This window comes from Haliotis rubra, unplaced genomic scaffold, assembly GCF_003918875.1.
Source record: "Haliotis rubra isolate DU_JTF1 unplaced genomic scaffold, ASM391887v1 Scf50, whole genome shotgun sequence".
Taxonomy (NCBI): Eukaryota; Metazoa; Mollusca; class Gastropoda; order Lepetellida; family Haliotidae; genus Haliotis; species Haliotis rubra.
In genome coordinates this window covers 1,399,632-1,422,874 of record NW_025767191.1, presented here as the reverse complement: position 1 = coordinate 1,422,874, position 23,243 = coordinate 1,399,632, and the positions used below count along the sequence as shown (strand labels likewise).

Here is a 23,243-nt window from a genome sequence, read left to right as displayed (position 1 = left end):
TACGCGTTACAACAGGAACATGGGATGATGTACGCGTTACGGCAATAACATAGGGATGTACGCATTACGGCAGAAACATGGGGATGTACGCGTTACGACAGAAACATGGGCATGTACTCATCACGTCAGGAACATGGTGATGCACGCGTTACGGCAGGAACATGGGGATGTACGCGTTACGTCAGGGACATGGGGATGTACGCGTTACGGCAGAAACATGGTGATGCACGCGTTACGGCAGGAATATGGGCATGTACGCGTTACGGCAGAAACATGGGGATGTACTCGTTACGGCAGGAACATGGGGATGTACGCGTTACGGCAGAAACATGGGCATGTACTCATTACGTCAGGAACATGGGGATGTACGCGTTGCATCAGGAACATAGGGATGTACACGTTGCATCAGGAATATGGGGATGTACGCGTTACGACAGGAACATGAGGATGTGCGCGTTACGACAGGAACATGGTGATGCACGCGTTACGACAGATACATGGGGATGTACGCGTTACGTCAGGAACATGGGGATATACTCGGTACGATAGGAACATGGTGATGCACGCGTTACGGCAGAAACATGGTGATGTACGCGTTACATCACGAACATGGGGTGATTTACGGGTTACGGCAGAAAAAGGGGGCGATGTACGGGTTACGGCAGAAAGAAGTGGATGATGTACGGGTTACGACAGAACATGGTGATATACGTGTTAGGGTAGAAACGTGGGAATATACACGCGTTACAAGGGTGCCTATACCGTAAGACTGAACTGTAACTAGGGTCACCCTGACCATATAATGCTCGTATTACCGGCCTGTGTGTCCAGGTGCTCGGGGTGCCTACACCGTAAGACTGCAGGGTAGGTTTCTGTCCAGCTTTTTCTCCGTCAAAGACTACAGACGTCAGAGAGGTGCGCAGGTGGCCCTTCGTGGTCACTGAAAACCCCTGGAAAAAGAACGTAGGTAATGAAAGAAGGACACGCGCTGATAGGAAACATTATGGTCACCATCATGTCTTTGCGAAGGATTATTCGTGTTGTTTTTTCTGACAAGTAGTATCACACACCAATCTCCCCACCATTCTCAACCAGTTGTACTATGCAACTGCCACCCCATTGTTGCCTGTGACGCCATACGCACTTTATGTTGAGAAATACCCATTGCTGTGATACACGTAATACTGCCTGTGATACCCGTATCAAATACATCATCATCTAACAAAACATTGTGTACTTGCTTCATTTTAGACAAACATGTTTGTATACTTTCTTTTGTCGAACAGTCGACCGTCTCCGTGGTGTAGGGGTTAGAGCGTCCGCCCGGAGAGCGGAAGGTCGCGGGTTCGATCCCCGACTGCGTCATACAAAAAGACGTTAAAATATGGTACTTGTTGGCCCTGTCTGGCGCTCGGCATTAATGGGTACATCAAGGACTGGTCGGCTCGGAGTCAGCATAATGTGTCTGAGTGGGGTATTCATGCTTCTCTGCGGCATGGTATCTCAGTGGGCTAGCACTGTAAAACCAGCTTAAGTCTGGGCTAGTACAAGCAACCGCACATACACATACACACGCATGCACGTCGTCATATGAGCGAAATATTCTCAAGCACGACGTAAAACCCAATTTCACAGCAATAGGTTTGGCATAACACACCCTTCAAAACTGGTATCAGACATGAGTGTGAGATCGACTTCCATGTACGTGACTGGCTACTCCATGATCTAAGCACCATCGTAAATATTGTGGCACCTATCGTGCAACGCCAGCCTGCGCAAGCGTTGTAATATCTTACACATTAAAGTGCGATATCATTCACACAGTTCAGTCGTTAATCCCCAAGAGGTGTTTCTTTGAGGAAACAACATTACACGTAACTTTCTCTCCAATCGGTTGATTTTGTTAACATTATAACAATAAATTTGATCAAGTCAAGGCTCTTGAAGATACAAGTTTATGGTATATTGTTAGACGCAGTTCTTTACACAAAAGAAGGGTACAAGAAGAATCAACATCTGAGTGGCGATATAATGAACTTTACTGACAATACAACAGAAGTACTAAAACAGCAGCAATATCATTGATCAGGTCCTCAACGAATGTCTTCGTGATTGATGACAGACTATGTTCACAAACAGTTGTTTACATGTATAACATGCAACATCCTACAGGTGTGGAATTTCTCAGTTACTGCATGCAAGGACCGACATTCAACATCTGCGACGGAAATATATATTACATAAAAATTATTATTTGCAAGTCAAAACATTTTGCATATATGATAATGCATAATGCATAGAGATGCAAAATCGTTTTGGATAAATATTTTGTAAGGTTCCATGAGCATCACAATGTAATTTTATCCTTTTTTATGAAAGACCATTTTTGTACTGAGCAATCATGTTTTCCTGCAAACGGATAAGAATTTAGAACAATGTAAATTACACTATTCTTACGATTAATGTCTGGTTACCGTCTACAAACCGTTGAATAATGCTTCAAGTTAAACATTTTGATATGGGAATGCACGTTATTAAACATACACAATGAGCATTGAAACCATGTTGCTTGTTACACACGCAGACCAACTTGATCATAAAACTTGGCTAAAGTCAGGTAAATGTTAATCCAGCTGTAAACAATCAAAACTAGTATTTGTATGGTTTGACTCACATGTCTGTCGTGGAACAGTCCCTAGCCAATTGAAATATCAACCAAACGCAGCTTTAAATGCTTACAGGCCGAAATGAATGTCATGTGCCAATCTCCATCATTACTATCAACGTGTGTGACCCGCCCAAGATGCCAGTCTACTGAGGAGATAATAGCTGTCCATTCCCCTTCAGTAAAATTCGGAGGCGAGAAAGCGAGAAAGCGATATCACAAGACGAGAAAGCGATAACACGAGACGAGAAAGCGATAACACGAGACGAGAAAGCGATACCACGAGACCCCTAATCAGCCACCATACTTCAGTCATCTGAACAATGCGCTGTTTTCCCATCATCAGCAGTGGCAGTGCCTTCAAGCGCCCCCTGTCCATGTTGGTTGTTCTCATCGTTCACACCGCTCTATTCAATTTCTGTGATGTCATGACTTGGTGGTACCTCTAATATTGAAATGACGGCTTCGTTGTTTGCAACAGGTGTCGCTTTCTTCACATCAGCTACTGTCCAGTCACTGTGGTAGTGATGAGAAAGACTCACATTATTACAGTAGCATGGCGTGGTACGTGTTCTGACGACCCCAGCAGGGACAGGGACTATCGCATATAGTCCCTGTCGGGTTCCTTTAATCGGAACTACGTTCTTGTTCATTTAATTCCATAGGTCACAAACATGTACTATGTGTAGCGGCCATAAAATTTCCGAGTCCCGTGCTGGGATTCGAACCACGAACCTTCTATTCCGAAGTCGGACGCCTTGTCCACATGACCAAATAGGTTAGCCCCGTCAGCAAGCTGACAAGGTAAGGATGTCATCTGTTGGATGACGCCACGCCCTGCTACATATGCACGCAAGTGAAACTTTTGTTCACATGCAAGAAGTCATTAGGATCCCGGATGCTAGTTTTGCCTTGCTTGACAGACAATTTAGCCATTCTTTTTGCTGTGCCCCCAACCCCAACAAGCGTCCCGTTTTCGTGACCTTCCTCAAAGTATTTCCAGCACGCTGAAGAATGCCGACTTGTTTCCATACTGTGAACAGGGGCTCTCTGTCCCGTGGAGCATTGCCGTTGTCTTTCTGCAATTCTGGAATTAGGGTCCTTATGATTGCGCATACAGTTCCAACGTAATGATTTAAACAGTCAGATTGTGGTTCAGTCCTTTGTGAGTTCCTTATTTGTGGTATGCAACAACTGGGTGAAGAGTAACACTGAGGTTTTCAGCGAAGCCCATTTGGACAACCACGTGACCCCCTGGAAGATTTGCCGTCTAATCCAATTATTGCCTTATATTGATCCTTGACGCTGCCAACATGGTTCACAGAGTTTACAGAACATATTCGCCTGAACTTATTCCTGAACGTCTTTGGTTCGCTTCTTCCCGTCTGGAAATTCACTTTTCTGCCACTTCTCACAGACAACTGTTTCTGCTCTTATTGCTGTTGATGATTCTGTAGGTGTAGTGGCGGTCAGGTACCGAAAATATATTCGTCATGGTTCAGTGGCACATCACACCCTGCAGTCTTCATTGATTTTAAGAACAGGGCCATGTTTTGATGTTTGTGGCAAAGACACTGATTCCGTGAAATATGGCGTGTTAATGCGATGTAGCTGGGCCTGATTCTGCAGAAGGCCTGTCATGACATTTTGATGATAGGCTGGAAAGAAACTTCAAATGCAAGTATGACATGCTACCACTAAGAACCCCTTCTGATGTTTAATGCTGTGGTTTGTCGTGGTGTCGCCCTTGCCAGGAAGTTAGCGGTTATTATTGTCCCTTTCAAGAAAGGCAATGACTTCGAGATTGTCCTGACTGAAATTCGTTGATACGGTACTCGTACTTCAATTGAACGCAGACCTGTTGCTCGTGGCAAACACCTACATATCAACATGTTATTTACCTGTATCGCAAACAGGTAATTATGAAATAAAACAACCTTAAGACCGATAACAACATGAATCTATTGTTTACTGCACTCGTGTCTGCCTGATACCATTTATCTTTCATATCGTAGTTTCTAAACGTATCCAACGAGCGAAAGCGGAAGCTCGAGTAACATCAATGGTATCTGACAAACACAGATGTAGTAATCTCTACGTATTTCATCACGCACATTTATACACCTTGCATGACCTGTGGCCTATCCGTGGTGTTTCATCCTACATTACCTGTGTAAAGAGGAGGTAGTGGCATCCATACAGGTACAGCTCCCCAGGATATAGGGAACCAACGTTATCTAAGCACGTGTTAGTGTGCTGATTTCGGGCCTGAAAAGGAAAGCAGATCACCCGTGTGTCAAGGTTGGAACCTGCAGCTGTCTTTCAATACTTGACACGTTCGTTATTTTGAAATGAGAGGTCTCGATCAGAGTTTCGTTGCCTTTACATTACAGGTTACACAACAACATCACCGATTGCCCGCAGCAATCGACCAGCGACAATAGCCTGAAGGTAACATTGTAAATACAGGACTCTGGAAACAACCAGAAGAGTAACATGGTACATACAGACCCCGGGCAACATCCACGTGATAACATGGTACATACTAACTTCCAAGCAACAACCACATGGTAACATGGTACATACTGACTTCCAAACAACAACTACATGGTAACATGGTACATACTGACTTCCAAGCAACAACTACATGGTAACATGGTACATACTGACTTCCAAGCAACAACCATATGGTAACATGGTACATACTGACTTCCAAGCAACAACTACATGGTAACATGGTACATACTGACTTCCAAGCAACAACTACATGGTAACATGGTACATACTGACTTCCAAGCAACAACCATATGGTAACATGGTACATACTGATCCTAGGCAACAACTACATGGTAACATGGTACATACTGACTTCCAAACAACAACTCCATGGTAACATGGTACATACTGACTCCAAGCAACAACCACATGGTAACATGGTACATACCGACTTCCAAGCAACAACCACATGGTAACATGGTACATACTGACTTCCAAGCAACAACTACATGGTAACATGGTACATACTGACTTCCAAGCAACAACTGCATGGTAACATGGTACATACTGACTTCCAAGCAACAACTACATGGTAACATGGTACATATTGACTTCCAAGCAACAACCACATGGTAACATGGTACATACTGACTTCCAAGCAACAACTGCATGGTAACATGGTACATACTGACTTCCAAGCAACAACCACATGGTAACATGGTACATACTGACTTCCAAGCAACAACTACATGGTAACATGGTACATACTGACTTCCAAGCAACAACCACATGGTAACATGGTACATACTGACTTCCAAGCAGCAACTCCATGGTAACATGGTACATACTGACTTCCAAGCAACAACCACATGGTAACATGGTACATACCGACCCCCAGGCAACAACGCCGACGTCATACATCAACAGCTCCGGCCAGACATTGTCTATGTACCAGGAGAAATCCTTACTTCCAAACAACAACCACATGGTAACATGGTACATACCGACCCCCAGGCAACAACGCCGACGTCATACATCAACAGCTCCGGCCAGACATTGTCTATGTACCAGGAGAAGTCTTTACATTTCAGTTGTTCTTTCAGATGTAGTCGATTTGAAATGTCACCAACGTCAAGGCCCTGCAAAATAACCAATGCTGAACTGACGGCAAAGACAGTTGCCCTTTTCACAATTTGCAAGAAGAAATTAAACAATACACCATGTCAATTCAAAACATATTGTCTAAACACAGATATTCTCTCTGCTGAAAGAGATACAACACGTGAAAAACACGTGACGCTCGGACATATGTGCAAGTGTGTGTGTGTGTGTGACGTCATAAGTGCTCACTCTGATGAAAGTGACGTCACTGATGTGCTACGACTGAACCCGCGCACCCTGGGTTTGACGTCACTGATGTGCTACGACTGAACCCGAGCACCCTGGGTGGGATGTCACTGATGTGCTACGACTGAACCCGAGCACCCTGGGTTGGACGTCACTGATGTGCTACGACTGAACCCGAGCACCCTGGGTGGGACGTCACTGATGTGCTACGACTGAACCCGAGCACCCTGGGTGGGATGTCACTGACGTGCTACGACTGAACCCGAGCACCCTGGGTGGGACGTCACTGATGTGCTGCGACTGAACCCGGGCTCCCTGGGTGGGACGTCACTGATGTAGTACGACTGAACCCGAGCACCCTGGGTGGGATGTCACCGATGTGCTACGACTGAACCTGAGCACCCTGGGTGTGATACAGGCAGAACACGATCAGGCAGACCGAGGGTAACTATGCCTCTTTCCTCTTCAATTCCTGAAAGTGACGTCACCGTACGGTTGAGGGGTTGTAATGCTGTGGGGATGAATTTGTGGACAGGAGAGGACACCACTGGTCATCAGACAGCTCAGCGTTACATGGAGGGCAGTCTTCTTACAAAGAGGTTTCTTTTATCAGAATGTCAACGTCAGACCCCATACAGCCCAAAATGACCTTGCAGACAACAACGTCAACGTGTTGCCGTGGCTTACACGCTCCCCCAGGCGTGTCCCCCATAGAAGTGATCACTCTGATGAGAGTGACGTCACTGATGTGCTACGACTGAACCCTAGCACCCTGGGTTTGACGTCACTGATGTACTACGACTGAACCCGAGCACCCTGGGTGGGATGTCACTGATGTGCTACGACTGAACCCGAGCACCCTGGGTGGGACGTCACTTATGTGCTACGACTGAACCCGGGCTCCCTGGGTTGGACGTCACTGACGTGCTACGACTGAACCCGAGCACCCTGGGTTTGACGTCACTGATGTGCTACGACCGAACCCGAGCACCCTGGGTGGGACGTCACTGATGTGCTGCGACTGAACCCGAGCACCCTGGGTGGGACGTCACTGATGTACTACGACTGAACCCGAGCACCCTGGGTTGGACGTCACTGATGTGCTACGACTGAACCCGAGCACCCTGGGTGGGACGTCACTGATGTGCTACGACTGAACCTGAGCACCCTGGGTGGGACGTCACTGATGCGCTGCGACTGAACCCGAGCACCCTGGGTGGGACGTCACTGATGTGCTACGACTGAACCCGAGCACCCTGGGTGGGACGTCACTGATGTGCTACGACTGAACCCGAGCACCCTGGGTGGGACGTCACTGATGTGCTACGACTAAACCCGGGCTCCCTGGGTGGGACGTCACCGATGTGCCGCGACTGAACCCGAGCACCCTGGGTGGGACGTCACCGATGTGCTACGACTGAACCCGAGCACCCTGGGTGGGACGTCACTGATGTGCTACGACTGAACCCGAGCACCCTGGGTGGGACGTCACCGATGTGCTACGACTGAACCTGAGCACCCTGGGTGGGACGTCACTTATGTGCTACGACTGAACCCGAGCACCCTGGGTTGGACGTCACCGATGTGCTACGACTGAACCCGAGCACCCTGGGTGGGACGTCACTGATGTGCTGCGACTGAACCCGAGCACCCTGGGTGGGACGTCACTGATGTAGTACGACTGAACCCGAGCACCCTGGGTGGGATGTCACCGATGTGCTACGACTGAACCTGAGCACCCTGGGTGTGATACAGGCAGAACACGATCAGGCAGACCGAGGGTAACTATGCCTCTTTCCTCTTCAATTCCTGAAAGTGACGTCACCGTACGGTTGAGGGGTTGTAATGCTGTGGGGATGAATTTGTGGACAGGAGAGGACACCACTGGTCATCAGACAGCTCAGCGTTACATGGAGGGCAGTCTTCTTACAAAGTGGTTTCTTTTATCAGAATGTCAACGTCAGACCCCATACAGCCCAAAATGACCAAAAACCTTGCAGACAACAACGTCAACGTGTTGCCGTGGCTTACACGCTCTCCCAGGCGTGTCCCCCATAGAAGTGATCACTCTGATGAGAGTGACGTCACTGATGTGCTACGACTGAACCCTAGCACCCTGGGTTTGACGTCACTGATGTACTACGACTGAACCCGAGCACCCTGGGTTTGACGTCACTGATGTGCTACGACTGAACCCGAGCACCCTGGGTGGGATGTCACTGATGTGCTACGACTGAACCCGAGCACCCTGGGTGGGACGTCATTGATGTGCTACGACTGAACCCGAGCACCCTGGGTTGGACGTCACTGATGTGCTACGACTGAACCCGGGCTCCCTGGGTGGGACGTCACTGATGTGCTACGACTGAACCCGAGCACCCTGGGTTTGACGTCACTGATGTGCTACGAGTAAACCCGGGCTCCCTGGGTTGGACGTCACTGATGTGCTACGACTGAACCCGAGCACCCTGGGTGGGACGTCACTGATGTGCTACGACTGAACCCGAGCACCCTGGGTGGGACGTCACTGATATGCTACGACTGAACCCGAGCAACCTCGGTTGGACGTCACTGATGTGCTACGACTGAACCCGAGCACCCTGGGTGGGACGTCACTGATGTGCTACGACTGAACCCGAGCACCCTTGCAGACAACAAAGTCAACGTGTTGCCGTGGCTTGCACTCTCCCCCAGGCGTGTCCCCCATAGAACACCTCTGGGATGTCATGTATCGTCGTGTTCGACAGTGACCACACATTGTCCAGACAGTCGACACGAACTGAGCAAACACATTAGGGCAGGTGTCATACCAATATATTGCCCGGTGTATGACTGTCATCAACACACATATGTTATGCATGACTTTCATAAATACACATATGTTATGTATGACTTTCATAAACACGCATACGTTATGCATGACTTTCATAAACACGCATACGTTATGTATGACTGTCATTTTCAATGTTTTTTAGGCTTGCATCTTTTCAATACGTTAGTTCATACAATCAATCTTTTGTGGTTGGTAAACTCCCTGTAAGAGGCGACTAATGGGATCACGTACTGTACATGGTACAAGGTACATGACCTTGGCTGCTGCAGATTAAAGCAAATAACAAAACGTGGCTACATTTAAAAAGATCAAATTTTGATGTGCAAAGGTCAATTGTATACGGTGCGGAGAAGTATGTTTTGAACATATTCCATCTACATTGCCCGAAATAACTGAAGGCTGACCTACCTCCATGTCTGGATAGCTCTGGTACACATATCTCTTGAGGGATCCCAACCAAACGTCGACGGCCCGCTTGTAGTTGAACATTTCTACCTGCTGCCTCCCCTCAGGAAAGGAGTACGGCTGTGTCCGGGCGATGTGCCCCATGTGAGAACAAGGAACATGGACCAGCTGTCCCCCACACAGCCACACCTGTAAGATGGGGTTTACCTGGGGTTCAAATACATTCTACTTATTGTTATAATGTTCATCCTTTAAGATACACCTGGGAACTATTTAAGCACCCCACCCCTACCCAAAGAACCGTTTTATCGACCCTGTGTGTTCAACAGCACGGTTTGATAAACTCACAAATATGATGTAAAAAGTAGATCCTACCGAGGAATCAATGTCTGCTTGAAACTGACGGAGTACTGTATAACACCCTTTCAGCAACACTGAATCAGACACTTTCAGCAGTACTGTATAACACCCTTTCAGCAATACTGTATAACACCCTTTCAGCAACACTGAATCAGACACTTTCAGCAATACTGTATAACACCCTTTCAGCAATACTGTATAACACCCTTTCAGCAACACTGAATCAGACACTTTCAGCAATACTGTATAACACCCTTTCAGCAACACTGAATCAGACACTTTTTAGCAATACTGTATAACACCCTTTCAGCAGTACTGTATAACACCCTTTCAGCAACACTGAATCAGACACTTTCAGCAATACTGTATAACACCCTTTCAGCAACACTGAATCATACACTTTCAGCAGTACTGTATAACACCCTTTCAGCAGTACTGTATAACACCCTTTCAGCAACACTGAATCAGACACTTTCAGCAATACTGTATAACACCCTTTCAGCAACACTGAATCAGACACTTTCAGCAATACTGTATAACACCCTTTCAGCAACACTGAATCAGACACTTTCAGCAATACTGTATAACACACTTTCAGCAACACTGAATCAGACACTTTCAGCAATACTGTATAACACCCTTTCAGCAGTACTGTATAACACCCTTTCAGCAACACTGAATCAGACACTTTCAGCAATACTGTATAACACACTTTCAGCAACACTGAATCAGACACTTTCAGCAATACTGTATATCACCCTTTCAGCAGTACTGTATAACACCCTTTCAGCAACACTGAATCAGACACTTTCAGCAATACTGTATAACACCCTTTCAGCAACACTGAATCAGACACTTTCAGCAATACTGTATAACACACTTTCAGCAACACTGAATCAGACACTTTCAGCAATACTGTATAACACCCTTTCAGCAACACTGAATCAGACACTTTCAGCAATACTGTATAACACACTTTCAGCAACACTGAATCAGACACTTTCAGCAATACTGTATAACACCCTTTCAGCAGTACTGTATAACACCCTTTCAGCAACACTGAATCAGACACTTTCAGCAATACTGTATAACACACTTTCAGCAACACTGAATCAGACACTTTCAGCAAAACTGTATAACACCCTTTCAGCAATACTGTATAACACCCTTTCAGCAACACTGAATCAGACACTTTCAGCAATACTGTATAACACACTTTCAGCAACACTGAATCAGACACTTTCAGCAATACTGTATAACACCCTTTCAGCAGTACTGTATAACACCCTTTCAGCAACACTGAATCAGACACTTTCAGCAGTACTGTATAACACCCTTTCAGCAGTACTGTATAACACCCTTTCAACCACACTGAATCAGACACTTTCAGCAATACTGTATAACACCCTTTCAGCAACACTGAATCAGACACTTTCAGCAGTACTGTATAACACCCTTTCAGCAGTACTGTATAACACCCTTTCAGCAACACTGAATCAGACACTTTCAGCAGTACTGTATAACACCCTTTCAGCAGTACTGTATAACACCCTTTCAGCAACACTGAATCAGACACTTTCAGCAATACTGTATAACACCCTTTCAGCAACACTGAATCAGACACTTTCAGCAGTACTGTATAACACCCTTTCAGCAGTACTGTATAACACCCTTTCAGCAACACTGAATCAGACACTTTCAGCAATACTGTATAACACCCTTTCAGCAACACTGAATGAGACACTTTCAGCAATACTGTATAACACACTTTCAGCAACACTGAATCAGACACTTTCAGCTATACTGTATAACACCCTTTCAGCAGTACTGTATAACACCCTTTCAGCAACACTGAATCAGACACTTTCAGCAATACTGTATAACACCCTTTCAGCAACACTGAATCAGACACTTACAGCAAAACTGTATAACACCCTTTCAGCAACACTGAATCAGACACTTTCAGCAATACTGTATAACACCCTTTCAGCAACACTGAATCAGACACTTTCAGCAATACTGTATAACGCCCTTTCAGCAACACTGAATCAGACACTTTCAGCAATACTGTATAACACCCTTTCAGCAACACTGAATCAGACACTTTCAGCAATACTGTATAACACCCTTTCAGCAGTACTGTATAACACCCTTTCAGCAACACTGAATCAGACACTTTCAGCAATACTGTATAACACCCTTTCAGCAACACTGAATCAGACACTTTCAGCAATACTGTATAACACACTTTCAGCAACACTGAATCAGACACTTTCAGCAATACTGTATAACACCCTTTCAGCAGTACTCGTATAACACCCTTTCAGCAACACTGAATCAGACACTTTCAGCAATACTGTATAACACCCTTTCAGCAACACTGAATCAGACACTTTCAGCAATACTGTATAACACCCTTTCAGCAGTACTGTATAACACCCTTTCAGCAACACTGAATCAGACACTTTCAGCAATACTGTATAACACACTTTCAGCAACACTGAATCAGACACTTTCAGCAATACTGTATAACACCCTTTCAGCAATACTGTATAACACCCTTTCAGCAACACTGAATCAGACACTTTCAGCAAAACTGTATAACACCCTTTCAGCAATACTGAATCAGACACTTTCAGCAATACTGTATAACACCCTTTCAGCAATACTGTATAACACCCTTTCAGCAACACTGAATCAGACACTTTCAGCAATACTGTATAACACCCTTTCAGCAACACTGAATCAGACACTTTCAGCAATACTGTATAACACCCTTTCAGCAGTACTGTATAACACCCTTTCAGCAACACTGAATCAGACACTTTCTGCAAAACTGTATAACACCCTTTCAGCAACACTGAATCAGACACTTTCAGCAATACTGTATAACACACACTTTCAGCAGTACTGTATAACTCCCTTTCAGCAACACTGAATCAGACACTTTCAGCAATACTGTATAACACCCTTTCAGCAACACTGAATCAGACACTTTCAGCAATACTGTATAACACCCTTTTAGCAACACTGAATCAGACACTTTCAGCAATACTGAATAACACACTTTCAGCAGTACTGTATAACACACTTTCAGCAACACTGAATGAGACACTTTCAGCAATACTGTATAACACCCTTTCAGCAACACTGAATCAGACACTTTCAGCAATACTGTATAACACCCTTTCAGCAACACTGAATCAGACACTTTCAGCAATACTGTATAACACCCTTTCAGCAGTACTGTATAACACCCTTTCAGCAACACTGAATCAGACACTTTCAGCAATACTGTATAACACCCTTTCAGCAACACTGAATCAGACACTTTCAGCAATACTGTATAACACCCTTTCAGCAACACTGAATCAGACACTTTCAGCAATACTGTATAACACCCTTTCAGCAACACTGAATCAGACACTTTCAGCAATACTGTGTAACACACTTTCAGCAACACTGAATCAGACACTTTCAGCAAAACTGTATAACACCCTTTCAGCAATACTGTATAACACCCTTTCAGCAACACTGAATCAGACACTTTCAGCAATACTGTATAACACACTTTCAGCAACACTGAATCAGACACTTTCAGCAATACTGTATAACACCCTTTCAGCAGTACTGTATAACACCCTTTCAGCAACACTGAATCAAACACTTTCAGCAGTACTGTATAACACCCTTTCAGCAGTACTGTATAACACCCTTTCAGCAACACTGAATCAGACACTTTCAGCAATACTGTATAACACCCTTTCAGCAACACTGGATCAGACACTTTCAGCAGTACTGTATAACACCCTTTCAGCAGTACTGTATAACACCCTTTCAGCAACACTGAATCAGACACTTTCAGCAGTACTGTATAACACCCTTTCAGCAACACTGAATCAGACACTTTCAGCAATACTGTATAACACCCTTTCAGCAACACTGAATCAGACACTTTCAGCAGTACTGTATAACACCCTTTCAGCAGTACTGTATAACACCCTTTCAGCAACACTGAATCAGACACTTTCAGCAATACTGTATAACACCCTTTCAGCAACACTGAATCAGACACTTTCAGCAATACTGTATAACACCCTTTCAGCAACACTGAATCAGACACTTTCAGCAATACTGTATAACACCCTTTTCAGCAACACTGAATCAGACACTTTCAGCAATACTGTATAACACCCTTTCAGCAGTACTGTATAACACCCTTTCAGCAACACTGAATCAGACACTTTCAGCAATACTGTATAACACACTTTCAGCAACACTGAATCAGACACTTTCAGCAAAACTGTATAACACCCTTTCAGCAATAGTGTATAACACCCTTTCAGCAACACTGAATCAGACACTTTCAGCAATACTGTATAACACACTTTCAGCAACACTGAATCAGACACTTTCAGCAATACTGTATAACACCCTTTCAGCAGTACTGTATAACACCCTTTCAGCAACACTGAATCAGACACTTTCAGCAGTACTGTATAACACCCTTTCAGCAGTACTGTATAACACCCTTTCAGCAACACTGGATCAGACACTTTCAGCAATACTGTATAACACCGCTTTCAGCAACACTGAATCAGACACTTTCAGCAGTACTGTATAACACCCTTTCAGCAGTACTGTATAACACCCTTTCAGCAACACTGAATCAGACACTTTCAGCAGTACTGTATAACACCCTTTCAGCAACACTGAATCAGACACTTTCAGCAATACTGTATAACACCCTTTCAGCAACACTGAATCAGACACTTTCAGCAGTACTGTATAACACCCTTTCAGCAGTACTGTATAACACCCTTTCAGCAACACTGAATCAGACACTTTCAGCAATACTGTATAACACCCTTTCAGCAACACTGAATCAGACACTTTCAGCAATACTGTATAACACCCTTTCAGCAACACTGAATCAGACACTTTCAGCTATACTGTATAACACCCTTTCAGCAGTACTGTATAACACCCTTTCAGCAACACTGAATCAGACACTTTCAGCAATACTGTATAACACCCTTTCAGCAACACTGAATCAGACACTTACAGCAAAACTGTATAACACCCTTTCAGCAACACTGAATCAGACACTTTCAGCAGTACTGTATAACACCCTTTCAGCAACACTGAATCAGACACTTTCAGCAATACTGTATAACACCCTTTCAGCAACACTGAATCAGACACTTTCAGCAATACTGTATAACACCCTTTCAGCAACACTGAATCAGACACTTTCAGCAATACTGTATAACACCCTTTCAGCAGTACTGTATAACACCCTTTCAGCAACACTGAATCAGACACTTTCAGCAATACTGTATAACACCCTTTCAGCAACACTGAATCAGACACTTTCAGCAATACTGTATAACACACTTTCAGCAACACTGAATCAGACACTTTCAGCAATACTGTATAACACCCTTTCAGCAATACTGTATAACACCCTTTCAGCAACACTGAATCAGACACTTTCAGCAATACTGTATAACACCCTTTCAGCAACACTGAATCAGACACTTTCAGCAATACTGTATAACACCCTTTCAGCAGTACTGTATAACACCCTTTCAGCAACACTGAATCAGACACTTTCAGCAATACTGTATAACACACTTTCAGCAACACTGAATCAGACACTTTCAGCAATACTGTATAACACCCTTTCAGCAATACTGTATAACACCCTTTCAGCAACACTGAATCAGACACTTTCAGCAATACTGTATAACACCCTTTCAGCAGTACTGTATAACACCCTTTCAGCAACACTGAATCAGACACTTTCTGCAAAACTGTATAACACCCTTTCAGCAACACTGAATCAGACACTTTCAGCAATACTGTATAACACACTTTCAGCAGTACTGTATAACTCCCTTTCAGCAACACTGAATCAGACACTTTCAGCAATACTGTATAAGACCCTTTCAGCAACACTGAATCAGACACTTTCAGCAATACTGTATAACACCCTTTTAGCAACACAGAATCAGACACTTTCAGCAATACTGAATAACACACTTTCAGCTGTACTGTATAACACACTTTCAGCAACACTGAATCAGACACTTTCAGCAATACTGAATAACACACTTTCAGCAACACTGAATAACACACTTACAGTAACACTGAATAACACACTTATAGTAACACTGAATAACACACTTTCAGCAATACTTAATAACACACTTTCAGCAATACTGAATAACACACTTTTAGCAATACTGAATAACACACTTACAGTAACACTGAATAACACACTTTCAGCAATACTGAATAACACACTTTCAGCAATACTGAATCAGACACTTTCAGCAATACTTAATAACACCTTTTCAGCAACACTGAAGCAGACACTTTCAGCAACACTGAATAACACACTTTCAGCAACACTGAACAACACACTTTCAGCTATATTGTATTTTAGCCTAAATTGTACCAGAGATGGAGTTCTGGCCATTGCTGTCATTAGAACCATAGTATTCGACTGTGTTGTACAGCAGTGAGGTGTGGATGTATGATAAAAACACAATGCAATACGTTTTCAATATTTCAAGTCAACAAACTGCTAGCGACGGTGCATTAAGTGTGTTTCACGTATTCCAAAGACGCGGACACAGCCATGGTAAGAAGAAAGGCCGCAGGCAAAATGATACCATCTATTTGGAAGAATGGAACACCTCGGACTGCAGAAAATCTGTGGCATTGAAATGAATAAAACGACTCCAACGCGTCGATAAGAGAGTTCTAGTTCTTGTGCTTGTTTTTGGCCAAAATGTTACAGTGGTCTGTTGACAGTCTGTATGTCCCTCCTCACCCCTCAATGAGTCTGCTGACACGACTATATGCCCTGTTGACAATCTTTAAGACCACCGTACAATTTAATACTCGTACTCTCCACGATAGCTCGATGTTCTCCCCACCCCAGATCTTCATGTCCTCGTCATAGGCTCCGATGTCTGCAAAGTACTGCTTGTCCACTGCAAACGCTGCCCCAACCATTGTAGCGCCCCTGTGTCAACAGAAAAATGCTGGGTGTGAATTTAATACCCAAAACTTCAAATTCATTTCTTGCCATTCTATATTCAAATCTTGACAAATTATATCTCTGCTACCTGCATTTGAGCCAATCCAGATTGCTTTAGTCTTATCTATATTTACGAATTGGAGAGATGTAAATCTTTTAGATTTTTAATTTAAATTTTAGCACAGATTTATTAAAAAAGAGCTTTTGAAAATGAAACTTGTTTGCAATGTAGTATGTAGCTTTTGTAATGTTGATAGTGAAACTTTATGTCATGTATACTGGGGATGTAATGTAACCAAAACTTCTGGAAGGAACTTGAAAATTGGATAATCCAAAGCATACAGAAATTTAAAATAACAAAAACTTTGGTCTGGTTTAGCATTTGAGGTAATAAGCCATTGCTAAATCGCAAAACTTTTCTGCTAAAAGATATGTTTATACTTGCACTTTGAAGAAAGTAATTCCAAAAGTTATAATTTCTTAAACATTCTGAAAGACATTTACATAATTGAAAAATTCATATCCAGAAAGTTTAATAATTGTGATAAATCTTCAGACAAACAGTTTCCTTTACTCTAAATTTGTACTTTTTCATTTAATCTTTAATTGAAGCTGAATAATTTTACTGGGAACAAATAAAAATAATAATAATTTTTTTAAAAACTCTCCACAGGGCTGAATGGCAAGAGCATCACTTTATATCGAGTAATAGTCCATCTTCTCCTGGTTCTGGTGTCTCAGCATATAAGGTTCAATCTTTTACCAACAAGGGACGTCGTAACAAGTGGACGACGGGTACAACATCGCTGCCTCTGTTTCTGATCACAGGCACTGGCATTTAGGGGATTTAAGGAGTTAGATCAGGATGGGAAACATGGACGAACAACCTCTGTATTACCATTAGCAGTGATGTGTCGATTAAGGTTATAACATCAATCAAGTGACGCTTGCTAACGGCGTTAGAAGCTTCACTGAACATTCCCTATTGATTGTATCAAAGAAGTTGTTTATCCATAAATCTTATCCTTAGGGACCGTTCATAATGTATGGCTAGGGGGGTGATGATGATTTTTATGGAGAAGCATGTACAATGTGAATGCCCCCCTTCCCCTAAATTTATGTACAAAATAAGTAACCCCCTGCATGCCATGTACAAAATCAATGACCCTCTCCCTTCCCATAATTTCTAAGCATAATTTTAAACAAATTTGTATGTACAAAATTGCTGACTCCCCTAGCTCCCTAGAACAAAATGGGTGACACCCCTTTAAATCATTATCTCCCCAAAAAAAGCCATAAATTATGCACGGTCCCTTATTTGAGCTTTTTAGACACATGGTATCATCATTGTTTTGATAGTGATACCTGCTTGTGATATAGTTGGAGTTGCTCAATGAACAACTTTATGACAGAGATTTCATATGATGTTTTTACTTACAGTGTTTCTCTAAATAATAGTTAAGGACTACAGTTGTCGACAATTTCTTTCTTTATTTAATATTGCAGCATTTTCTGTTAAAGGTGTGCATAACAAACCTACTTCCTTGGAGAATGGAACTGTGGTCCAATTTCTTCTTTTCGGAAATGGTATTCGAAGAATGTAAGCATCCAGTTAAATCCATATTTGATGACGTAGTCTGGTCGGATGTCGTATTTAAGCGTGGTCGAATCGATGTAGTCAAGAACGGACATCGCCACAGTACTTGCGTTCTTTCGAATCACCATCAGCAACGGCTCCAGCCTAAATGTGGAACATGTACGTGGCTAATGAAACACACAGGTGGAACAGGTGTGTGACCGTTTTTGATAAAGGTGGAACAGGTCTGTGTCCGTTATTGATAAAGGTGGAACAGGTCTGTGTCCGTTTTTGATAAAGGTGGAACAGGGGTGTGGCCGTTAGTGATAAAAGTGGAACAGGATTGTGTGGCCGTGATTGATAAAGGTGGAACAGGGGTGTGGCCGTTAGTGATAAAAGTGGAACAGGGGTGTGGCCGTCATTGATAAAAGTGGAACAGGGGTGTGGCCGTTAGTGATAAAGGTGGAACAGGGGTGTGGCCGTTAGTGATAAAATTGGAACAGGGGTGTGGCCGTTATTGATAAAGGTGGAACAGGGGTGTGGCCGTTATTGATAAAAGTGGAACAGGGATGTGGCCGTTATTGATAAAGGTGGAACAGGGGTGTGGCCGTTATTGATAAAGGTGGAACAGGGATGTGGCCGTTATTGATAAAGGTGGAACAGGGGTGTGGCCGTTATTGATAAAGGTGGAACAGGGGTGTGGCCGTTATTGATAAAAGTGGAACAGGGGTGTGGCCGTTATTGATCAAAGTGGAACAGGGGTGTGGCCGTTATTGATAAAGGTGGAACAGGGGTGTGGCCGTTATTGATAAAAGTGGAACAGGGGTGTGGCCGTTATTGATAAAGGTGGAACAGGTAGGCATACAGTCAGAAATAGACATTAAACATGTATCAGCTAGTCAGACACAGAGGACACAGGACTTGCATCAGTCAGACAAAAGTGCAACGACTACTTGGAAGGTCAAACAAAATGTAAACAGGCACGTACTTGGTCAAACAAAAGGGAAACGGATACATGGTTAGTCAGACGAAGTTCGAATAGGTTTTGGTTTGTCAAACAGACATGGCATTAAATGGTTTGGCAGATACAAATAAGAAATAAGGTTATATGACTATTCAGGCAAAGGTGGAACAGGCATTCTCTAGTGACATAGGTACAGTGCTAGTCAGACAAAGGTGGAACATGTATTGGCTAGTGGCACAGGTACAGTGCTAGTCAGACAAAGGTGGAACAGGTATTGGCTAGTGGCACAGGTATAGTGCTAGTCAGACAAAGGTGGAACAGGTATTCTCTAGTGACATAGGTACAGTGCTAGTCAGACAAAGGTGGAACAGGTATTGGCTAGTGGCACAGGTACAGTGCTAGACTGACAAAGGTGGAACAGGTATTCTCTAGTGACATAAGTACAGTGCTAGTCAGACAAAGGTGGAACAGGTATTGGCTAGTGGCACAGGTACAGTGCTAGTCAGACAAATGTGGAACATGTATTGGCTAGTGGCACAGGTGGCACAGGTGGAACAGGATATTACTAGTGCTAGTACAGACAAAGGTGGAACATGATATTGGCTAGTGGCACAGGTACAGTGCTAGTCAGACAAAGGTGGAACATGTATTGGCTAGTGGCACAGGTACAGTGCTAGTGACAAACAAATGTATTGGAGTGACACAGGTACATGACTGACAAAGGTGGAAGAGCTATTGGGCACAGGTACAGTGCTAGTCAGACTAGAGTGACACAGGTACAGTGCTAGACTGACAAAGGTGGAAGAGGTATTGGCTAGCGACATAGGTACAGTGCTAGTCAGACATGTATTGGCTAGTGACACAGGTACAGTGCTAGACTGACAAAGGTGGAACAGGTATTGGCTAGTGACACAGGTACAGTGCTAGTCAGACAAAGGTACAGTGACACAGGTACAGTGCTAGTCAGACAAAGGTGGAACATGTATTGGCTAGTGACACAGTGGTACAGTGCTAGTGGACAGACAAAGGTGGAACAGGTATTGGCTAGTGACACAGGTACAGTGCTAGTCAGACAAAGGTGGAACAGGTATTGGCTAGTGGCACAGGTGCTAGTCAGACAAAGGTACAGGTGCTAGCTAGACAGACACAGGTGGAACATGTAAAGCACAGGTGGAACAAAGGTGGAACAGGATATTGGCTAGTGGCACATTGGCATTGTGACAAAGGTGGAGGTATTGGCTAGTGGCACAGGTACAGTGCTAGTCAGACAAAGGTGGAACAGGTATTGGCTAGTGGCACAGGCAAAATGTGGAACAAGTGCTAGACAAAGGTGGAACAGGATATTGGCTAGTGGCACAGGTACAGTGCTAGTCAGACTAAGGTGGAACAGGTATTGGCTAGTGGCACAGGTACAGTGCTAGTCAGACAAAGGTGGAACATGTATTGGCTAGTGGCACAGGTACAGTGCTAGTCAGACAAAGGTGGAACAGGTATTGGCTAGTGGCACAGGTACAGTGCTAGATCAGACAAAGGTGGAACATGTATTGGCTAGTGGCACAGGTACTAGATAAGACTAAGGTGGAACATGGATTGGCTAGTGGCACAGGTACAGTGCTAGATAGACAAAGGTGGAACATGTATTGGCTAGTGGCACAGGTACAGTGCTAGTCAGACTAAGGTGGAACATGTATTGGCTAGTGGCACAGGTACAGTGCTAGATAGACAAAGGTGGAACATGTATTGGCTAGTGGCACAGGTACAGTGCTAGTCAGACAAAGGTGGAACATGTATTGGCTAGTGGCACAGGTACAGTGCTAGTCAGACTAAGGTGGAACATGGAAACAGTGTATTGGAACTAGTGGCACAGGTACAGTGCTAGATAGACAAAGGTGGAACATGTATTGGCTAGTGACACAGGGGAACATGTATTGGGTGACACAGTAGAACAGGTGGTATTGGCAGTGGCACAGGTACAGTGCTAGATAGACAAAAGGTGGAACATGGAACAGGTACAGTGCTAGTCAGACTAAGGTGGAACATGTATTGGCTAGTACACAGTGCTAGATAGACAAAGGTGGAACATGTATTGGCTAGTGACACAGGTGGGTACAGTGCACAGATAGACAAGGGTGGAACATGTATTGGCTAGTGACACAGGTACAGTGCTAGATAGACAAAGGTGGTGGAACATGTATTGGCTAGTGGCACAGGTACACAGTGCTAGATTGGCTAGACAAAGGCTAGGAACATGTATTGGCTAGTGACACAGGTACTCCGACAGAAAGTAAAACTGTTAGTGTGACGTGGCTGAAAGGATCGTCAGCCAAGAGGGACTGGCTGTTAACTGTCGGAAAACAATGGAACAGAACCGTGGCGCATCACAAACAAAAGATTGAAGAGACACGACGTTTCATACACATTATCGGTTTACAATCATTTCACACGCGATTGTACATGCTTGTACAGTGTGTGAGTGTCTGAATAAAATTACCACGACATATTCGTTTGGAGTCCTACATGGTGATAGTTCCGGCAGCGGGATCGAATTATAAGATAACTCGGCTGTTCTTTCAACCTGACGGCTCGGATGGCCATACGATACCTAGAAACACGACAACGGACGCGGAAACGCGAGGTTTAGAAATCGACATACATATCGCTGTCGGAAATTGTAAACCTCCAAACTGGAACACACCAGATTTAACCGTTTTCTTACTGGGTCAGAGAGACAATACGACATCGTTTGTAACAGCGAACACAATAGACGTAATGGTGTGGTAGATGCTGGTCGGTTGCGCACATGTTACACAACACTAACAGCATATGGTCGATGTTCAAAACTGACGGCCAAAAGAAACTTTACCGTAGATTTAAATCTCGCTGCGAATAGCTGGAAAATTTCTGATGTGGCGTAAATCAATATTCATTAATTCATTCATAGTTTTAAATGACTCTGGTTTGACAACCACATGTAAGAAGGACTACACAAGTTAGTTGTTAGTCTACAGGAAGAGATCAGAGTGATGGATATACGAACCACTGCACGTTCATCTCCATGTGGCTGTCCAGGAACACCAGGACCTCTCCCGCGGCAGCTCTCCATCCTGCCAGGCGGGACTTGATCAGTCCTCTACGCTCCGGCATACGCAGTATTTTCACCAGATTCTTCGGAAAGTGCTCAGAGATATATTTGTCGAGTTGAGACTTTAAACTCTCTGAAATCATGTGTTCGATGATTGTGAACATTTTATAGTTAGAGCATAGTATTCGCTGACATAATCTAACAACAATTATTACTAGGACACCATTATGTTATGATCGCTTCTTTTTGGCAACACTAGACAGGGCCAGCTGCTCGATAAATATTGGCTTTAAAAGTACTGATCTGTCATTTGTAAATAGATACACATATCTTGGAGTTTATTCAACTCAATCTTTATCATGGACATATGCTGTTGGCCAATGGACTGTTTAATCGGAAAGGGCTTTGGGTAGTATTTTTATGTATTCTTAGGAGCGTTAACGTTTTACAGAGTAAATATCTTT

The 23,243-nt window shown here is 43.8% G+C and overlaps 1 protein-coding gene across 1 annotated transcript in view; it reads right to left on the bottom strand.

The window, feature by feature from the left end:
* Window positions 1-23,243, bottom strand: part of LOC124291856 (polypeptide N-acetylgalactosaminyltransferase 13-like) — a 45,068-nt gene that overhangs the window by 1,331 nt on the left and 20,494 nt on the right. Inside the window, exons 3-9 of the mRNA XM_046728925.1 lie at window positions 22,735-22,912; window positions 18,698-18,898; window positions 17,025-17,142; window positions 9,750-9,935; window positions 6,166-6,300; window positions 4,835-4,933; window positions 816-950 (exon numbers count right to left, since the gene is read on the bottom strand). Of these exons, the coding sequence (XP_046584881.1) occupies window positions 816-950; window positions 4,835-4,933; window positions 6,166-6,300; window positions 9,750-9,935; window positions 17,025-17,142; window positions 18,698-18,898; window positions 22,735-22,912 (1,052 nt within the window). The remainder of the gene's footprint in view (window positions 1-815; window positions 951-4,834; window positions 4,934-6,165; window positions 6,301-9,749; window positions 9,936-17,024; window positions 17,143-18,697; window positions 18,899-22,734; window positions 22,913-23,243) is intronic.